Genomic DNA, 16,895 nt, shown 5'->3' on the forward strand with positions numbered 1-16,895 from the left:
TCTCATTTAACCATTTTCATAAAGGAAAAAGACATCGACATGTTGAAACTTTTCTTTTCCAAAATACTCCTTTTAACTTTCACGGAGTTTAGATTTAAAAATTTTCTGACAAAAACCTTTCAGCCAAAATTCAGTTTTCTCATTAAGTTGCTCAAAAGCAATTACTTTTGATTTGACACTTTAGTCGTCGCATTATTTGAACCTATTGTTACAGTTTAGAAAATAAATTTTTTCAAGCACTCTTGTAAAGTTTTTTAATCAAAATATATTTTATCCTAATTTTGATTAGAGTACTAATTATTTGCGATATTCTTTAGCCGTCGCTAAGCATATAAACACCGTTGCTTATGCTTAGCGACGGCTAAAGAATATCGCAAATAATTAAAATATTAGTAAAAACTATTGAAAAATTATTTAACAACATTATTTTATTTAAGTAATAGATAATAACATTTTTTTGTATAACTTTTTAATGAATGCTTTCGAGTCTATTCTGTAAGCGCACATTCCGAAACGCTCCTTCCGTAAGGAACTGTTTTGCAAGTATTCTTTCGAAATGATTTGTTTCGCAAGTTTCTTTTCGTAAAGGGTTATTACGGAATAAATAAAATTTTTTATTTTTTGATAATGCCTTACAGAAGGTGAATTTGCGCAAGTACAACTTGCGATGACCATTTCCACCATGAGTTGATACATCATCTACAAAAATGAGAGTTTTTGTAACAACAAGCTAAGATAAGAAATAATTTATTTCCTGATACCTTCTTTTTTTATTTTAGTTTTTTTAAAAAAAAGGATAAAATTAATAATATGCTTTTAATTGGCTTTTATATTTTTTTTTATTAATATATTACACTGACTGTTTAATTGATTCGGTCAAAGTATCAGGAAATACAATAAATTCTTTTAAATTTTAAATCTGATTAAGCAGATATATTCAGACTAATAAATATATTGACAAACGGTCTTAATCCTTTGTTATTATAGAAAATAAATAATAAAGTAAATATTAGTTTTGGTTTTAAGCTACACTTTGAACCAATAAATAAATGAAAGTAATAAATTTTCTCATCTTTCAAAAGGTTTTCGTCACTTAAAAAAAACTTGTTCCCAATATTGCTAAACCTAAAAACAGTCAAGAGCAAAGCAAGTAATAAAAAAATAAAAATAACAAAAGAGAAAAAAGTCAAAAGTAGATCAAAATTTAGTTTGCGTTTATCAGATGTCAATCAGTCAAGAAGCTGAAAAAGTTGAGGAACATTCTTCAAAATGTTGTTGACACTATAGCACTATAATTGCTATATTTGGAAAAGTACATAAACATGGAATTTTTTTATACAACGTTGACAACTAATTGAAGACATAAGTGGATGAAGGTGTTATGTTACACCAATATGGAACTGAGATATCAGGAGTTAAAGTTTTGAACACATATTGTTCTAGATATTTTTATATAGCAAAGATATGTTTATATAATGACACCGCACATTTTTGTGCGGTGTCATTATGTTCATGTGAAAGAGCGTTTCTTAACACCTTTATTTGTGTAAAAAAGTGGAATTTTGTATTTTTGCGACATAACGCCTTCATCCACTTATGTCTTCAATTATGACATTTTTTAATCAGAGTAGCAATAAAGTCGAAAAATCCCAAGTTTTATACTTTCCATCGAAACTTCAAAATAAAATTGTTACGTTTGTAGGAGAAAAAGTTAAAGCAAAAACTCTTTTGCAAACCAAAATTGCTTTGAATACACATATCTGATTGGAATAACTAAATAAAGTTTCAAGAGATGTTCTTAACAATGATTCTATGCACTTTGTTGAAAATAAATTTTTAGAGAATTATAAAGAAAACTAGGAATGCCAACGTTGATTAAATCTAAGAACGAGTGATAACCTATTAAATAAAGCCTAGAATATAACAATCGATCAAATATGGTAAGAAAATACTATGGTGTTTAAAGCTTAAATTAATAACATCAATGAATTAGTATCATTTTTACATGTCCAGTTCATACTCTTAAAATTATTAGTGCGCATGCTGCTAAAGATTCAATTTTTAAAATAAATCTCTATAACTGCATTAAAAAATCTTCACCTTTTCCTCTAATATACATCAGTTTGCATGAGAAAATCTAATGAAAAAACTTTAAATGTAATAACAGGGTTATTACAAAACTCATTAAAAAAGGATGCAGTTCTTTTATTTCATAATTAAGCTCTTTTGGTATACCACGTTATTAATTACACAATAACAAATGTATCCTTTAACCACGAAACTGGTGTTGACGCAAAAGAGTTATTCAACTTATTCTATTTTTAACTTCTTTGTTTATTGAATTTTATTGGAATAAATTTATTACATTGATTAACAGAGAAAATTGTCCGGTGCATGCTAAAAGTATATCAATTGATACAGCATCAAAAAAGTGGGCGTTTATCTTATCTATTCAGTATCTTAGGGATAGATGAATGATAACCATAACTAAATCAAATATATATAAAAAATAAATAAAATAAACAAAGACTTTCCAACCGAACGAAAATAAAAGTTTATAGAAAGAGTTTGATGAAATAGATAGCAATAGAGTTTTCATTACGCCAGAACAAGACTTATAATGCACGAGCCTTATAATATTTAAATTGAAATGCAAAAGAGATTCAAACCCAGAGGCGATTTTACGGGGGAAAAAGGGAGGGGGGTGTTTCCCCCTACCCTCCTCCTAAGAAGGTGATTTTCAAGTTATAGTCGGTTTTTTTACGAATTTAGTCGGCTAGTCGGGTAAATTTTAATTTTGAGAACTTTTTTTTTTTTACGATGCCAGTTGGTTCTTTTTAACGATTCACCCCGCTCCCCCTCATTTTATTTGTATAATCGCCTCTGTATAAACCATTTTTATATTGTCATTAGATTTTTATTTTCTCATTGAAAGACAAATCACTCTTAGTTTAGTGTATAAATTAAAGAAAGCAATAATTTTGATCTAAAAGCACATAAATAAATTCGACTCTTTTGAACCAATGTGAAGAATAAAAGTTGTAAGTTTCAGGCAAAATTTTAAATTCGAAAAGAGAAAACCCTTTTGAAGTTTTCTAATACACTCATTCGCTGATGTTCATCATAATATTATTAATTTATGAATTTCAGAATCTTCTTATAAAAATCCATTGGCAGTCTCCGCAAGTGAAGGTAGGGATGGCACTTTTACTTATTTTGATATAAAAAATCGCAAATTACTTTTAAGCGTGTTTTGCTTTACATAACTCATATAAAAATATATAATTTACTTAAATTAAAAAGTAATTCGTTTTTTTTTACATAAATTATATAACGTGTTAACTTTATTATTTAAGTTAAGTTTTTTAAATGAGTATCTGTTACTTGTAAAAGTAATTTACTTTTACAAGTAAAAGTTATTTGCATTTTTACTTTTACTTGAAACTGTAACCTACTTTAAATGGTAAGTCGACTAAAGTAAATTACTTTAAAATGAAATTTTGATTATAATTATGCAAAAAATTTGCATCGAAATGTAATTTACTTTTTACAAGTAAATAAAGTTATTTAGGAAGTAAACTTACGTAAATATAATATTTATAAGACATAGCACTTACTTTACAAAGTAAAATAAAACTACATCATACCAACAAATTACTTTAACGTGAAAAAGTAAATAGTTAGCAATAACAGCTTACATAAAAGTAATTTGAAAAAAATTGTTATTTACTTTTACAAATAAAATAAATTTTTTCTTTGAAATGTTAAGCTTTTCTAAGTAAGTAAGCAAAATGTAAATTATATTATTTACTTTCTCAAAAAACAGTCATTTCACGTTGAATTAACATAAATTTTGAGATAGGTTGCATATTTAAATACATTGCCTGTTTGAGGGCACATCTGGGTAATACTTCAGGTAATACTCTGATGTATGTGGGCAGTGTTTGTGGTGGGGCATCGGGAAAAGATTTTTTTTTCACGTATATTATTTAGGGTAGTTCTATTATAATTAGGTGCGAATATAGTCAACATGCGGGTATACCAGTAGTGAAGAGACGGGCTCCCTGCCGCATGAGTGTTAATAGGGGCTGTTAAATAATCTTTGAATTTTAATTTCTTTTTTTTGTTGAGCAGAAATAGGTTAGTGGCCATAATGAAACTTTTGCGGATTGAAGGAAGGGGGGGGGGGGATAATTTCTAAGCTATGGGTAATTCATACATGTGCAAACCAAGTCACTGTTCGTTAGAGCACGCTTTTCCCCCAGTTTTTATTCTTTATATTTGCCTTTTCAATCAAGTATTTTGTTATGGTAATATGACGCAAAATAACATTTTTGGTATCCGCAAGGACTTCGACTACTAAAACAGTTTTCAAAAAATTATACGTCATTTAAACTATCTGGTATAATTTATATGATTAAAGGAGTGTTTATTATATATAATCTTATCATTGCGTTTTATTACGTAAAATCTATTTAAAAAAAGATGGTAAGAAAAGCTGTTCAATCTTTTATTAAAAGGTTGTGGGCTTCCTAATAACCTGCTTTTTGTTGCGTTGGTTTCAAACCCGCACAAGGATAATTCAAAAATAAAATCTTATTTAATTAAAGTAGAGATTTAGAATTAACTTTTAATTTTTTTTCAAACTTTAGTTTGACTTCACAAGATATTTGTCGGTTAGCAGTTGTCTCGGAATCTTGCAATTTTTCACTACCTTCCAGACTATCTAGAAACTTTCAGCATTTTTGTAATTTTAATAAAAGTACATCTCGAAATTGTTTTCAGAGTCAACTAGAAAACTCCATTGTTTTAAATTTATTATTTTTATTTTTACCTTATTTTTTTTTCTAAAATTTTATTTTTCTTTAAAGTTTAGGTAACTTTTTAGAAAGATTTTTTGCATAATGGTTTTGAAAAGATGATTTGTTTATTTTAGTGTTAATTTGTCGGATGGAAATAGGTTAGTGGCCCTGATTGGTGTGGCTGTGGCGCAGTGGTTAGAGCGCTTGCTTTAGAAGCAGGAGATCAATGTTCAAAACAAACTCTGAGCATATATTCGCGTCACGGTAAAGAAGGAGGCGAGAACTTCCAAGTTAAATGCACTTCCGCAAGAAGAGGAAGACAAAAATAATTTTGTTGCCAAGCCCCTAAATATCCATACATGATAAAGTCATTGAAAACTTGTTTGTAAAAATTGATGTTCATGTGTTTTTCTCAAGTTTGAGTTTAATAAGTTTATTTAAATTGACAATTATAGTTTTATATTTTTTTGGAATATATCTAAAAAATATATATGTAACTGAAGTAACAAATTCTCATGTTTTAGTATGTTATTTTAGAAAAAGAGAAGCTTTTTTCTAAAAATAACATACTAAAACGGAAAAAATATTACATAAATAACAGAAAAATTGAATAGTTTTATTTTTTCAACATATAAATAAAATGGATTAAAAATTTTATCCATGAAAATATAAATTAAACAAAATACAAGAGTTAATTATAAGTTGATTTAACAAGTATTGCGTGGTATTATACCACATCAAAAGCAACATAAAAAGGTTTCATAATTTGAAAATACGGCGATTCCTTTTATCACCAACCGATTAGAATTATTTAATCAACAGCATCTTTAACTAATAATATTATTAATAGTTACGTATAAATGAGGTCTTTTATCGTAATGTTAAAGACCATATTAAACTCATTGAAAGACTTTATGATAACCAATAATAATTTATTCACGTAAAACTAACCAATTAATGAGTAAAACCAATTTCTTATTTTTATTTACCCGGCCTATTATTACTATAATTATGAAAATCAATGATTTTGGTTAATAAATATACTTTTAGTAAATAAAACATACTAAAGTACCGAAATTAAGTATGTTCTTGTTTATATCACATTAGAGTGTTTAGGAAAATGTTAGAACAACTACCTTATTTGGTTGGGTGTAGACTTTATATAATCATAATCTTTGAATTTTGAATTTTAAACCTGTCAATGTAAATTTAGTGTTAGAAAAAAAAAAAAAATTTCTAATCTCTACCCTCACATTTGGAGGAGAGTTAAATGTTTTAGAATATTTTTGTATCCAGCTTCCAATCACCACAATTTTTTTTTCTTCTTATAAATCGTTTTTCTACTTTTAATCTACTTATAAATCGTTTTTACAATACAGCTCGGTTTATAGGTATATTACACAGTGGAGTAGAAAAGTATTTTTATTTAGTGGAAATACGTAGCCATGGTGCCTAATTTCTGTTTCTCTGGAATAATAACTTCCTTAAAAAAAAACTTTATAAATATATCTTAGGGCTCCTAAACTTGCGGCTCTAGGTTCAGTTGCTTATGGGACCGTAAGTTTTGCTTATACTGGCCTTGCGGCAGTTAGGCCACTGATATTAGACGTAGATAAAGATATTTACGTAAAAAGTTCTAAATTTTTCATACCCATATGAAAGTACCCTAGTTTTTAAAACCAAGACTTTTAGAGTTAAAGGATATTTTTGAACAGGTGGACTTTTATCGCATCAAAGTGGCAAAAAATCTTTACAAAAAAAAAGCCTCCTCATGTTACTTTTTAATATAATTTTTAAACTCTGGGAGTTATATATATATATATATATATATATATATATATATATATATATATATATATATCATATATATATATATATATATATATATATATATATATATATATATATATATATATATATATATATATATATATATATATATATATATATATATATATATATATATATATATATATTAACTAGTTGCTTTTATAGGGAAATATAAATTACAGTTTGAGGAACTTTATATTATGTAATGTAATTTTTAAAAGTAATTAAATGTAAAACTTTTAAATGTAAAACTAATTTGCTCTTTCATGTGACTCACTTTTACATGTGAAAGTAAATTACTTTTTAATGTAATCTTTTTTTACATAACTTACTTTTCAAAGTAAAAAAACTTACATTATAAAGTTAAAGTCGTTTCAAAAAAATTAATTACTTATACGGAAATATAAATTTACATAAAACGTTTAAAATCACTTATTTAGTTTACTTTTTGATAAATATTAACTTACTCGTGTGAGTAAAAAATAAGTAAGTAAAAGATCCATCACTAGGTGAAAGAAATTTCAGTAAACCTAAATTATTAAAAAATGTTAAAATACTTAAGTTAATAAATTATGTTTACAACCTTCTGTGTAAGAGAACGCTTAAATTGTTTGGCTACAATTGAAATTGAAAACAAAATAGCTAGAAATGCGAACTATGCCAATGCTTTTAAGAGTTTTGCTACCTTAAAAGCAAGAAGTATAAACTTATTTCAATCCATATGTTTAAAAGAGATGGAGAAGAACATTTTTGCGCGGAATATTTGTAGTTGTAAACAATAAAGTTGGATAATAGAAAGCTGTACACAGTAAACATTTATTAAAAAGTTAAAATAACCAATTTGTGGGTACTATGCATTTTGAAAGGGCAAGGGGAGTCTGAGAAAATCAATTTAAAGAGACTTAAAAAAATTTTTTGGAGGGGAAATTTCCATAACAGTAAGCCCCAAAAATTATAACTCTTAAGCTTCGGAAATTAGAATATGAAAATATTTAACAATAAAATTATCAACCAAATTCAATAAGAAAGTCTTGCAAAAAAATAAAAAATAAAAAGCAAGACTACACACTACAACAAACTTGTTGCATTGTTATGATTTATAAACTTTAAAAATACAATAAAAACAGTGACCCAACTTAAGAAAAGTTCTATATTCTGTTTTAAGGTACATTTCAAAATAATTCTTTGGATAATTCAAATTTGGTGTATGTCAGCTGAAGGTATAATCAATTTTTTTTTTGTTTTAATTATAATAATTATATATTTTAATTATATTAATTATAAAATATATAGTATTTTATTTGTGCATTTGAACTTAATTTTTGTTTTAGTTAATGTACATTTTTTTGTTGCCATTTCTCCATTATATAAAATTTTAAACTTTAACTTGAGCAGTATAAGTCTGTCATCTTGATGTAAGTAATGTTGTCTTTAACCCACTCTCTCCTAATGTCCTACATCGATCTTTATTTTTTTCTCATAAAGTTGCTAGTTCTCACTATCCAGATACCAGATTGTCTATATATTAATGCACGTTGTGCTTATTTTATTTTAATTTACATCAGTAAATTGAAGCAATAATATTATGACTACATTTTTTATATATTTTATATATATTTAGTAAAATATAACTGTATCAAATGTTTATATTTTATTTGTATCAAATATGGATCAGTTTTCAAAACAAACAGCTAAAGACAGTGAATTTCGTGTTATTGTATTAATAGGTACAATCAGTAGGCAACCCGTAATACGGGTTTTTAGTAAATAAATAATTAATAACAATTTAATTTTTATTTGTTTTCTCTAACGAATTATAAATTTACTAATGTTTTTTGAGCTCTGCTTACATTTTTTTTCTTGGCTTCCTAGTTCAACTACATTGTAAGCTTTATTAAAGATACAGATTACGGTTAAGTTAAATTCGAACGTTCGAACATTATATGCGCAAATAACAACAAAATCGTTACGTTAAAATATGACTTGAATTATGTGCATAGATTATCCAAGTCTTATTTTAAAGTTGCGGAAAATTGTTTAGGCAAAATATACGGAAAAAATTTTCCCTTTTCTTTCTCTTAATTTTACTTTTAACTGAGTAGTTTCTAATTCTTTTCAAACTGTTCTTTATTTTTCTAAGAGTGATGAGTGAAGCTTAAAAAATAAATATTCACAAAAAGTATGCCTTAACTTGTATGTTAATATAACTTATTAATAAAACTTGTCAACTTGTATGAAAAGAAATTCTTTAATTCAAGAACGCTTTTGCTATTACTCAACATTTTTGAAGTAATTGTTACGCTTTACGTGAATACAAATTTGAGCAAAATCGATAAATGTATTCACATAAAGGTGAGCAATTAGTCTTAAAGCGCTGATTAAAAAGAGTTGATTTTTTTATTCACCTAGCACGAGCTGAAAAGATTATAAACAGACGTTAAAATCATATAAAACAGTTGTAAAAAGTATATTTAAACTTGTGTTTCCTTTTTTTTTAAACAAATTTATTTGAATGATATGTAATTAAATGAGTAACAAAAATATATATATACATATAATAATAACCCTTCATAAAACAAATTTTTCTTTAAAAACAATCGAAGACAATTGAAAACAACTGATTAACATTGAAGGCACTTTTCAAAATCAGTCGTATCAGCCGCCATCTACAGGAACGAGGCTATGTGAAGAAGTCTATTGTAAGATAGCCTATTGTAAAGAAAACTATATTCAAATAATTAAAAATAGTTATTACCGATAGGGACTATGATTAAACATATTTAAAAATTTACGTGATTCCATATTAGCAGGAAATTATAGAAAAGTAAGTTAGTAAAAATTAAAAAAGAACAAAATAGAAACCGGATTTTTAAAAACTACTTAACCCAGAGCATTTTGACAATGGTGTTCAGTTTTGAAACCAAAATCTTTTAATCAAAAGCCAACTCATTTAACTAACCTCATTCAAAGAGGAAAATAATTAATAACACTAAAGATAAAAAAAAATTAATATGAGGTATAAAAATTGTATTGTAGAAAATATCAAATGTTATTTTGGCTTTTAGTGAATGATTAAAAGCAGTTAGTGAAACTACCTGTAATCATTTTTAACGATAGACACCAAAAGGAAGGTAAGCCAAGCTGTCTACAAACACAAAACATTACAACAATAACATCACAACAATTACGCAAAGCATTAGCAAATAGCTTAAGATGTTTGTTAAATATTACCAGACATATTTTCTTTATACATATAACTAAAAATTGCCGGAAAACAGACATTAAATATATAATAATAAGGGATTGTCCATAAACTATTCAAAGCAAAATATATTTAAAAAACAGAAGCAAGAGATATTAGGCACTTTTTTCTTAAATTTAAGTTTATGCCAAAAATTAGACAATTTTTTCGATAAAAAAATTTCGTTCTAATTGTCAGATTAGTATTTTTTTAATTTAATTAATGTTATTTTTTTGATCTAATTTAAAGTGCCCTTATTACCAAGTGGTGTGGGTAATAGGAGCACTTTTGCTACTTTTTTAAAACCTCTGTGTTTTTAATAAAAAATTTCTGGTGTACAAATATCTAAGTGAATCATGAATAGAGATCCCTAAAGTTTGATTATTCGCAAAAACTTTGGATCCAGTATAATTATATATGAAAATATTCAAATTTCCGCCTTAGATGCTCATCTTAATCTACCCTACACTCACTGTAGGAGAGCAAAAGTTATTTACAAAAAATAAAATTTTTATATGTATGTATATATATATATATATATATATATATATATATATATATATATATATATATATATATATATATATATATATATATATATATATATATATATATGTATATGTAGTTATGTATATATATATGTATGTATGTGTATATAAATATATATATATATATATATATATATATATATATATATATATATATATATATACACACACATACACACTGTACACAAAAAAAAAAAATTTTCAAAAAACAAATATATACATATATACACAAAACATTCATGTCTACAAATAATTTTTTTTTAATTGTAGGCATGAAAGTTTTCAATTATCCCGCCAGACCTTCGACCCCTGTATGAGGGGTGTTGACCTCCCCTCTAAATGATGGGTGGTCAGTCCCCCCATACTAAATTCACCTTTGAAATGACCAATGGGTCAGAGGTCCGGGCTTCTTTTTCCGAAAGACTTTATAATCTTCATACGTAAGTTCTAAACATAAAAATTGATATATTTTTTTAAACTGAATTATAAAATTTTAATTTTAAATGATGGAGCAAAATTATAATTGAAAAATATATTACTTATAATCAAGCAAATATTATAGCAATTGAGAACATATAATTACCGTTTGGTGTTTTATCTAAAAAAAAACATAGACTTGAATGTTCTTCTTGCTTGCTAAATGATGAATAAAAACACGTACATAAGACATTTTAAACGAAATTTTACCTTTGCCATTTGACAATTCATCGAAATGGAAAAAAAAATTGTAAATATATGAACATTTGAATTTTTTTTTTACATAAGTACATGTACATAAGTACATAACATAAGTATATTTACATAAGAAAAATTTAAAAAAATAGTAAAAAAAGACTTTATCAAAATATTATTAGTTTATACTAAATTACAAACTAAATTTAGAACAGTATGCCTAACTTATCAACTCGCCTTTGAAGGAGAACTAAAAAAAAAAAAAAATTAACAAAATAAAAATTTAAAAAGAAACTTAACTGTTGTTTTTTTTTCTTTTTTAATTTATATATATATATATATATATATTTATATATATATATATATATATTTATATATATATATATATATATATATATATATATATATATATATATATATATATATAAATATAAATATATATATATATATAAATATAAGTATAAACTCTTATCTAATTTTTTCTTACTTCTATACAGTGTTTCACCATCAGTAGGTTCATTAGGAAGAACTTTTCCTGATGAACCTACTGATGGTGAAACACTGTGTAGAAGAAAGAAAAAAGTTAGATAAGTGTTTTTACCAATTTGTTGCTCTGTTCTTTAGGAACATTGACACACTAACATAATTTATGTATACAATATATTCTTGCTTACCAAGCTGTTGCTTCAGATCTAAATTAGAAAAAACATTTTTAATTTAATTTAAAAAAAAAAGTGAAAAAAAAAATCTAGATAACAAAATCAAACTTACTTATTACTTCATTGCTATCTAAAAAAATTAGAACGCTATTATAATGTTTTGAAAGTGTTTTACCTATGTGAAAAACTACCAAAAGAAAATTATTCAGTTACCGGATAATGAGGTCGATGAAGCTAAATGAAAATGATATTTATTGCTTGTTTTTTTATTAAATAAAAAACAGAAAAATTTACAAACCCCAAAATGACAAAAATTATTAAGGTACATTATATAAACATAGAACAAATTTAGTGATAGTGGATTTAATCCAAAAATAGAAAGAACCTTTAAAAAAAAGCTCACTGCTTTTAAATCTACAAAAATTTCTAACTTATATTTTTTTATCTACATTTATCTATAATAAAATATGAATTAATGAGTTACCATTATTTAAAGTTGATCCAGAAGCAACTAAAATAAATTATCAAATAAAAACTTTATTTATATAATCTTGACGGTAATGTTGAAACAAACAATATTTATTGCTTGAAAATTTAAGTAACAAATGTAATTCAAGTATATTAAAATAAATGTACGAAGTTACCTGTTGTGGCTGATGCAACTAAAGTTATAACTAAATAAAAAAATATTAAATAAAAAAGCTATTTTATCTATCTTATCTATTTTATCCTGATGATTTTGTTTAAATAAACAATATTTATTGATTCTTTTTAAAATAAAATAAAAGACATTATTATTTGTACCACCTGATGATGCTATCACACCTAAATGACAAAATTTATTAAAATATATAAAACATATTCATTGCGTTAAAAGAATATTCAAAAGAAGCTTTGAAATCTACAAAATCTAAGTCCTTACTGAGTTCTATCTGTCTGTCTAAAAATAAAAATTGAGATAAAATTATATACAATAAAACTGCTAATGCTACATTTGTACTCAAATAAAATCTAAATGATAAAACTTACTAAAGTCGCTGTCAGCTTGCCTGTCTAAAAAAAATTCGTATTCTCATTAATCCTAATCTATAATCTATAAATAAACTTACTAATGTAAACCATAAATAAACTTGAACTAATATAAACTATAAATAAACTTACTAATATAAACTATAAATAAACTACTATATACTATATAAACTATAAATAAACTAATATAACTATGTTACTAATATAAACTATAAATAAACTACTATACACTATATACTTACTAAAAAGGCCTTCAGCTCCTTTTAACTGCAGTAAAAAATGAAAAAATACTTGCTTAAAATGATCTAAAATGACTGAAGACAAAACCGAAACACTTTACTAAAAAAGAAACATTGTACTAAAAAAAACTATTTTACCAGTCATTTTAGTTTTAACTTCTTTTTAAAAAAAAACAGAATAATAAAAACAACGAACAACAAACAAATTTTAGTTTTTAAACAATGAACATCATCAATTCCACTTGAATCTAAAATTTTATCAGCTATAATCGGCTGGAAGACCTTGCTTGAAAAACCGCGTGGAGTAAAGAAACGCTTTTAGAAAAACCTAGAGAGTTCTTTATTAAAATAGAAAGTGAAACGACACTAACCGTATTGAATTACAGTATTCATATTTAGAAGATTTGATAAATTACAGTATTCATGTTTAGATAGTATTAAAAAAACTATTTTATCAGACATTTTATTTCTAAAAATTCTTCTTAAAAATGAAAACCGGCTATAAAAATAAGAAAAATAAAAACAACCAACAACAAACAAACGGTTATTTAAATTTTTATTTTAAACAATGAACAACATCTATTCTTCTTGAGAATAAAAGTACATGAGCTCTAATTCGCTAGCTGACTTTACTCGAAAGACCGCATGGAAAATGTAACCGCGCATAAAAAAAGTCATGAAACGACTTAAAAACTAAGAAATAGTGTATTTTACAGAATACAGAACCGTAAGTAACAATACAAACAATATGCGAAACTATGCGTAACTATGCGCACTAATAATATTCATTAGCGTATTAATATTTAGATTATTACATGTTGTATATACTCACATACAATGTACGTGAAAGCTTTTGAAGTATTAAGATTATTTAAAATAAAAAGTAAATATTATAATAATTAAATTATTAATATTATTAAAAATAGACTTATTTGCTTAGATATTGACGACTGTAGTAAATTGGGCATTCCATGTCGGATTAATGAACTATGTCAAAATGAAAATGACACTTATTCGTGTCAGTGTAAAAGTGGATGGAAGATGGATCCTGATATTCATTTTTGTGTTGGTAAGTTGTTTTATACGAATGTATATAAATACAAAGGATATTTTACGGTTATGTGAGACCCCAACCCCACACTTTCCGCTAAGTAGGTGGTTATCAAGTTATAGTCAGTTTTTTAAGAAATATTGTCAGCCAGTCGGGTATTTGATACAGTTTAGCCGGGTGAATTTTAGTTTTAAGAACTTTTTTTTCTTCGAGAACCAGTTGATACTAATTTATGGATTCACCCCCCCCCCGCCCCTATTATTTTCTAATTAATTGCCTCTGTATGAATACACTTATATATATATATATATATATATATATATATATATATATATATATATATATATATATATATATATATATATATCATATATATATATATATATATATATATATATATATATATACATATATATATATATATATGTATTTTTATTTTTATTTACATATATATATATATATATATATATATATATATTCATATATATATATATATATATATATATATATATATATATATATATATATATATATATATATATATATATATATATATATATATACATATATATATATATATATATATGTATTTTTATTTTTATTTACATATATATATATATATATATATATATATATATATATATATATATATATATATATATATATATATAAATGTATTTACACAGAGACGATTTTACAAATATATAGCCGGCAAATTATTAGGCTTCTCAAACTATTATGCTGCATTCACCAAAGTTTTAAGTGGAAAAAGGGGCTCGTCTGCAGGTCATACCAGAACAAATTAATGTATATTCAGAGTATTAATTAATGTCACTGCCAAAACTTTAAGGTTCAACGCTGCTTTGGAGAGTCTTATACTCTTCATTGAATTGCTTTCAGGATGAACTATTTATGTCCTTTCCGTGCAGAAAGCTTTTTTTTTGGTCTTTTTTCTTCCATACGATTGAGGATTATCTGGGAATTTTGGAAATCGATTTGTGAAGAATTAATTTTGCGGGTATTTGACGTATTTTAAGACACTTATATTGGCAAAATAAGATTTTAGTTTTTGTGGAAAGGTGGGGTATTTTTGAAAATATTACTAATGTATTATTTATTATAAAATACTCCAACAAAACAAATTAATGAAAGAGCTTTTTAAAACAAAAGCAGTCTATTTTGCAATAAAAATTAATAAATTATATATATATTAAAATGGTCCTCTGAAATAAATTTAAAATACTTAAAATCTTATCGCTTGTTATCCGTTGACTACGATAAGAAACCTTTAGGGAAGTCTTTTTAGACTGACTAAATATTTTTTAGCCGTGGCGCATGCTATATGGAAATTGAAATTTTTTCAATAATTTTACAAGTTAATTTTCATATTCTATAAATGAAACTGTTTTATAAAAAATATAGAAAATGAAACGGTGAAATTTATTTACTATATGAATGAAACAATATAGATAAAGTAATAAAAAACAGTGTTTTTCATGCATTATGAAAAACAGTTCAGAAATAGTAAACTATTATAACTATAATAGAATAACAAACTTTTATTTAAAAAAAGATGTTCTTATTGTTGTTTTTTTCGCACTATTTTATTAAACTCTTTTTCAAACCAATTGGATGTTTGAGTTGGTGTTGCTTGACCATCTGCAATGTATACTGTTTCTGTTATCCGTTTATTGTTAGAATGCCGGTTATTACTATTATTAATATTATTATTATTGTAATTATTATTATTATGTATTTTGTCAATAAAGGAAAAACAAAAGTTACAAAGATACAAATATATAAACACATAGCTGGAGCAAGAAAAAGACAAATTTGGTCATATCGCCAAGCCCCTTAAAAAAAAAATTTTAATAATAAAATAACAGAAACAACGTAACTTCGTTAAATTACATGGCACATAATACGGTATATAACAGTGTAAAATATCCAAAAGTATATACAAATACAAATATAACATTTTAATTATTTTTTTTATTTTTATACTATTTCGTTTTTTAATTTTTAAAAAACGAAATAGTATTTAAAAAAATTAAACGAAAGATTTGTTTTAATTTGTTTAAATTTGTTTTAACTTTTTAAAAAAATTGAATATAATTCGATAATTATACAAATAAATTGAACACAAAAACGTGATTACTCCTAATTAAAAGCTTTAGAAGAAATATAATTATTTGTCATTAATTAAAAGTTATTGCTGAAGTCTATTTTTAAATTGATTAAATGAAGAAATGGTTTTTAACTCAATATTCAAAAGCGTGCTTCTTAGTTTAGGAACTCTATTTGCAATTGAAAACTTGGTAGCAGAATAGCAGATTTTAGGTTAAATGTAGTTGTTTACTGAAAAACATGTTGGGTTTAGATAATTTCTTTTTCCGAAAATCGAAATAAAGTATGATGGGTGCCGCTTTTTTATCAACTTTGAATATATATGAACAACAATATGATAAAGGTTAATTTGAAGTACGTTGAAAATATTAAACTTATTAAATAGAAATTTAGTGTGCGAGAAGCAATCTACATTTCCAATTGTTCTTGCATATATTAGCATGCTTTTGTTTGCTAAGCAGTTTTTTTATTTTAAAATATATCATAAAGAATACATGGTCGCAGCTGGGTTTTTTTTTGAACAATAACTGCCGTTTTGTAAATGCAAAAATCAGAAAACTAAACATCCTTCGAGTGGCATTTAGAAAAAGGAAGATAAGGAAGTTTAGAAAAACACCTTTAAAATACCAACAATTCTAAGACATATTATGGATAATTTAAATACAAATATATAACTAAAACATATACTTTTTATAAG

At 25.0% G+C, this 16,895-nt stretch overlaps 1 protein-coding gene across 1 annotated transcript in view; it reads left to right on the forward strand.

Annotated features, from left to right (window-relative positions):
• The window catches only part of LOC136082393 (low-density lipoprotein receptor-like), a 46,289-nt gene that overhangs the window by 16,910 nt on the left and 12,484 nt on the right, over nt 1-16,895 (forward strand). Inside the window, exons 2-3 of the mRNA XM_065801582.1 lie at nt 7,798-7,852; nt 13,961-14,089. Coding sequence (XP_065657654.1) covers nt 7,798-7,852; nt 13,961-14,089 — 184 coding nt within the window. The remainder of the gene's footprint in view (nt 1-7,797; nt 7,853-13,960; nt 14,090-16,895) is intronic.

Source organism: Hydra vulgaris, chromosome 07, assembly GCF_038396675.1.
Source record: "Hydra vulgaris chromosome 07, alternate assembly HydraT2T_AEP".
NCBI classification, from domain to species: domain Eukaryota; kingdom Metazoa; phylum Cnidaria; class Hydrozoa; order Anthoathecata; family Hydridae; genus Hydra; species Hydra vulgaris.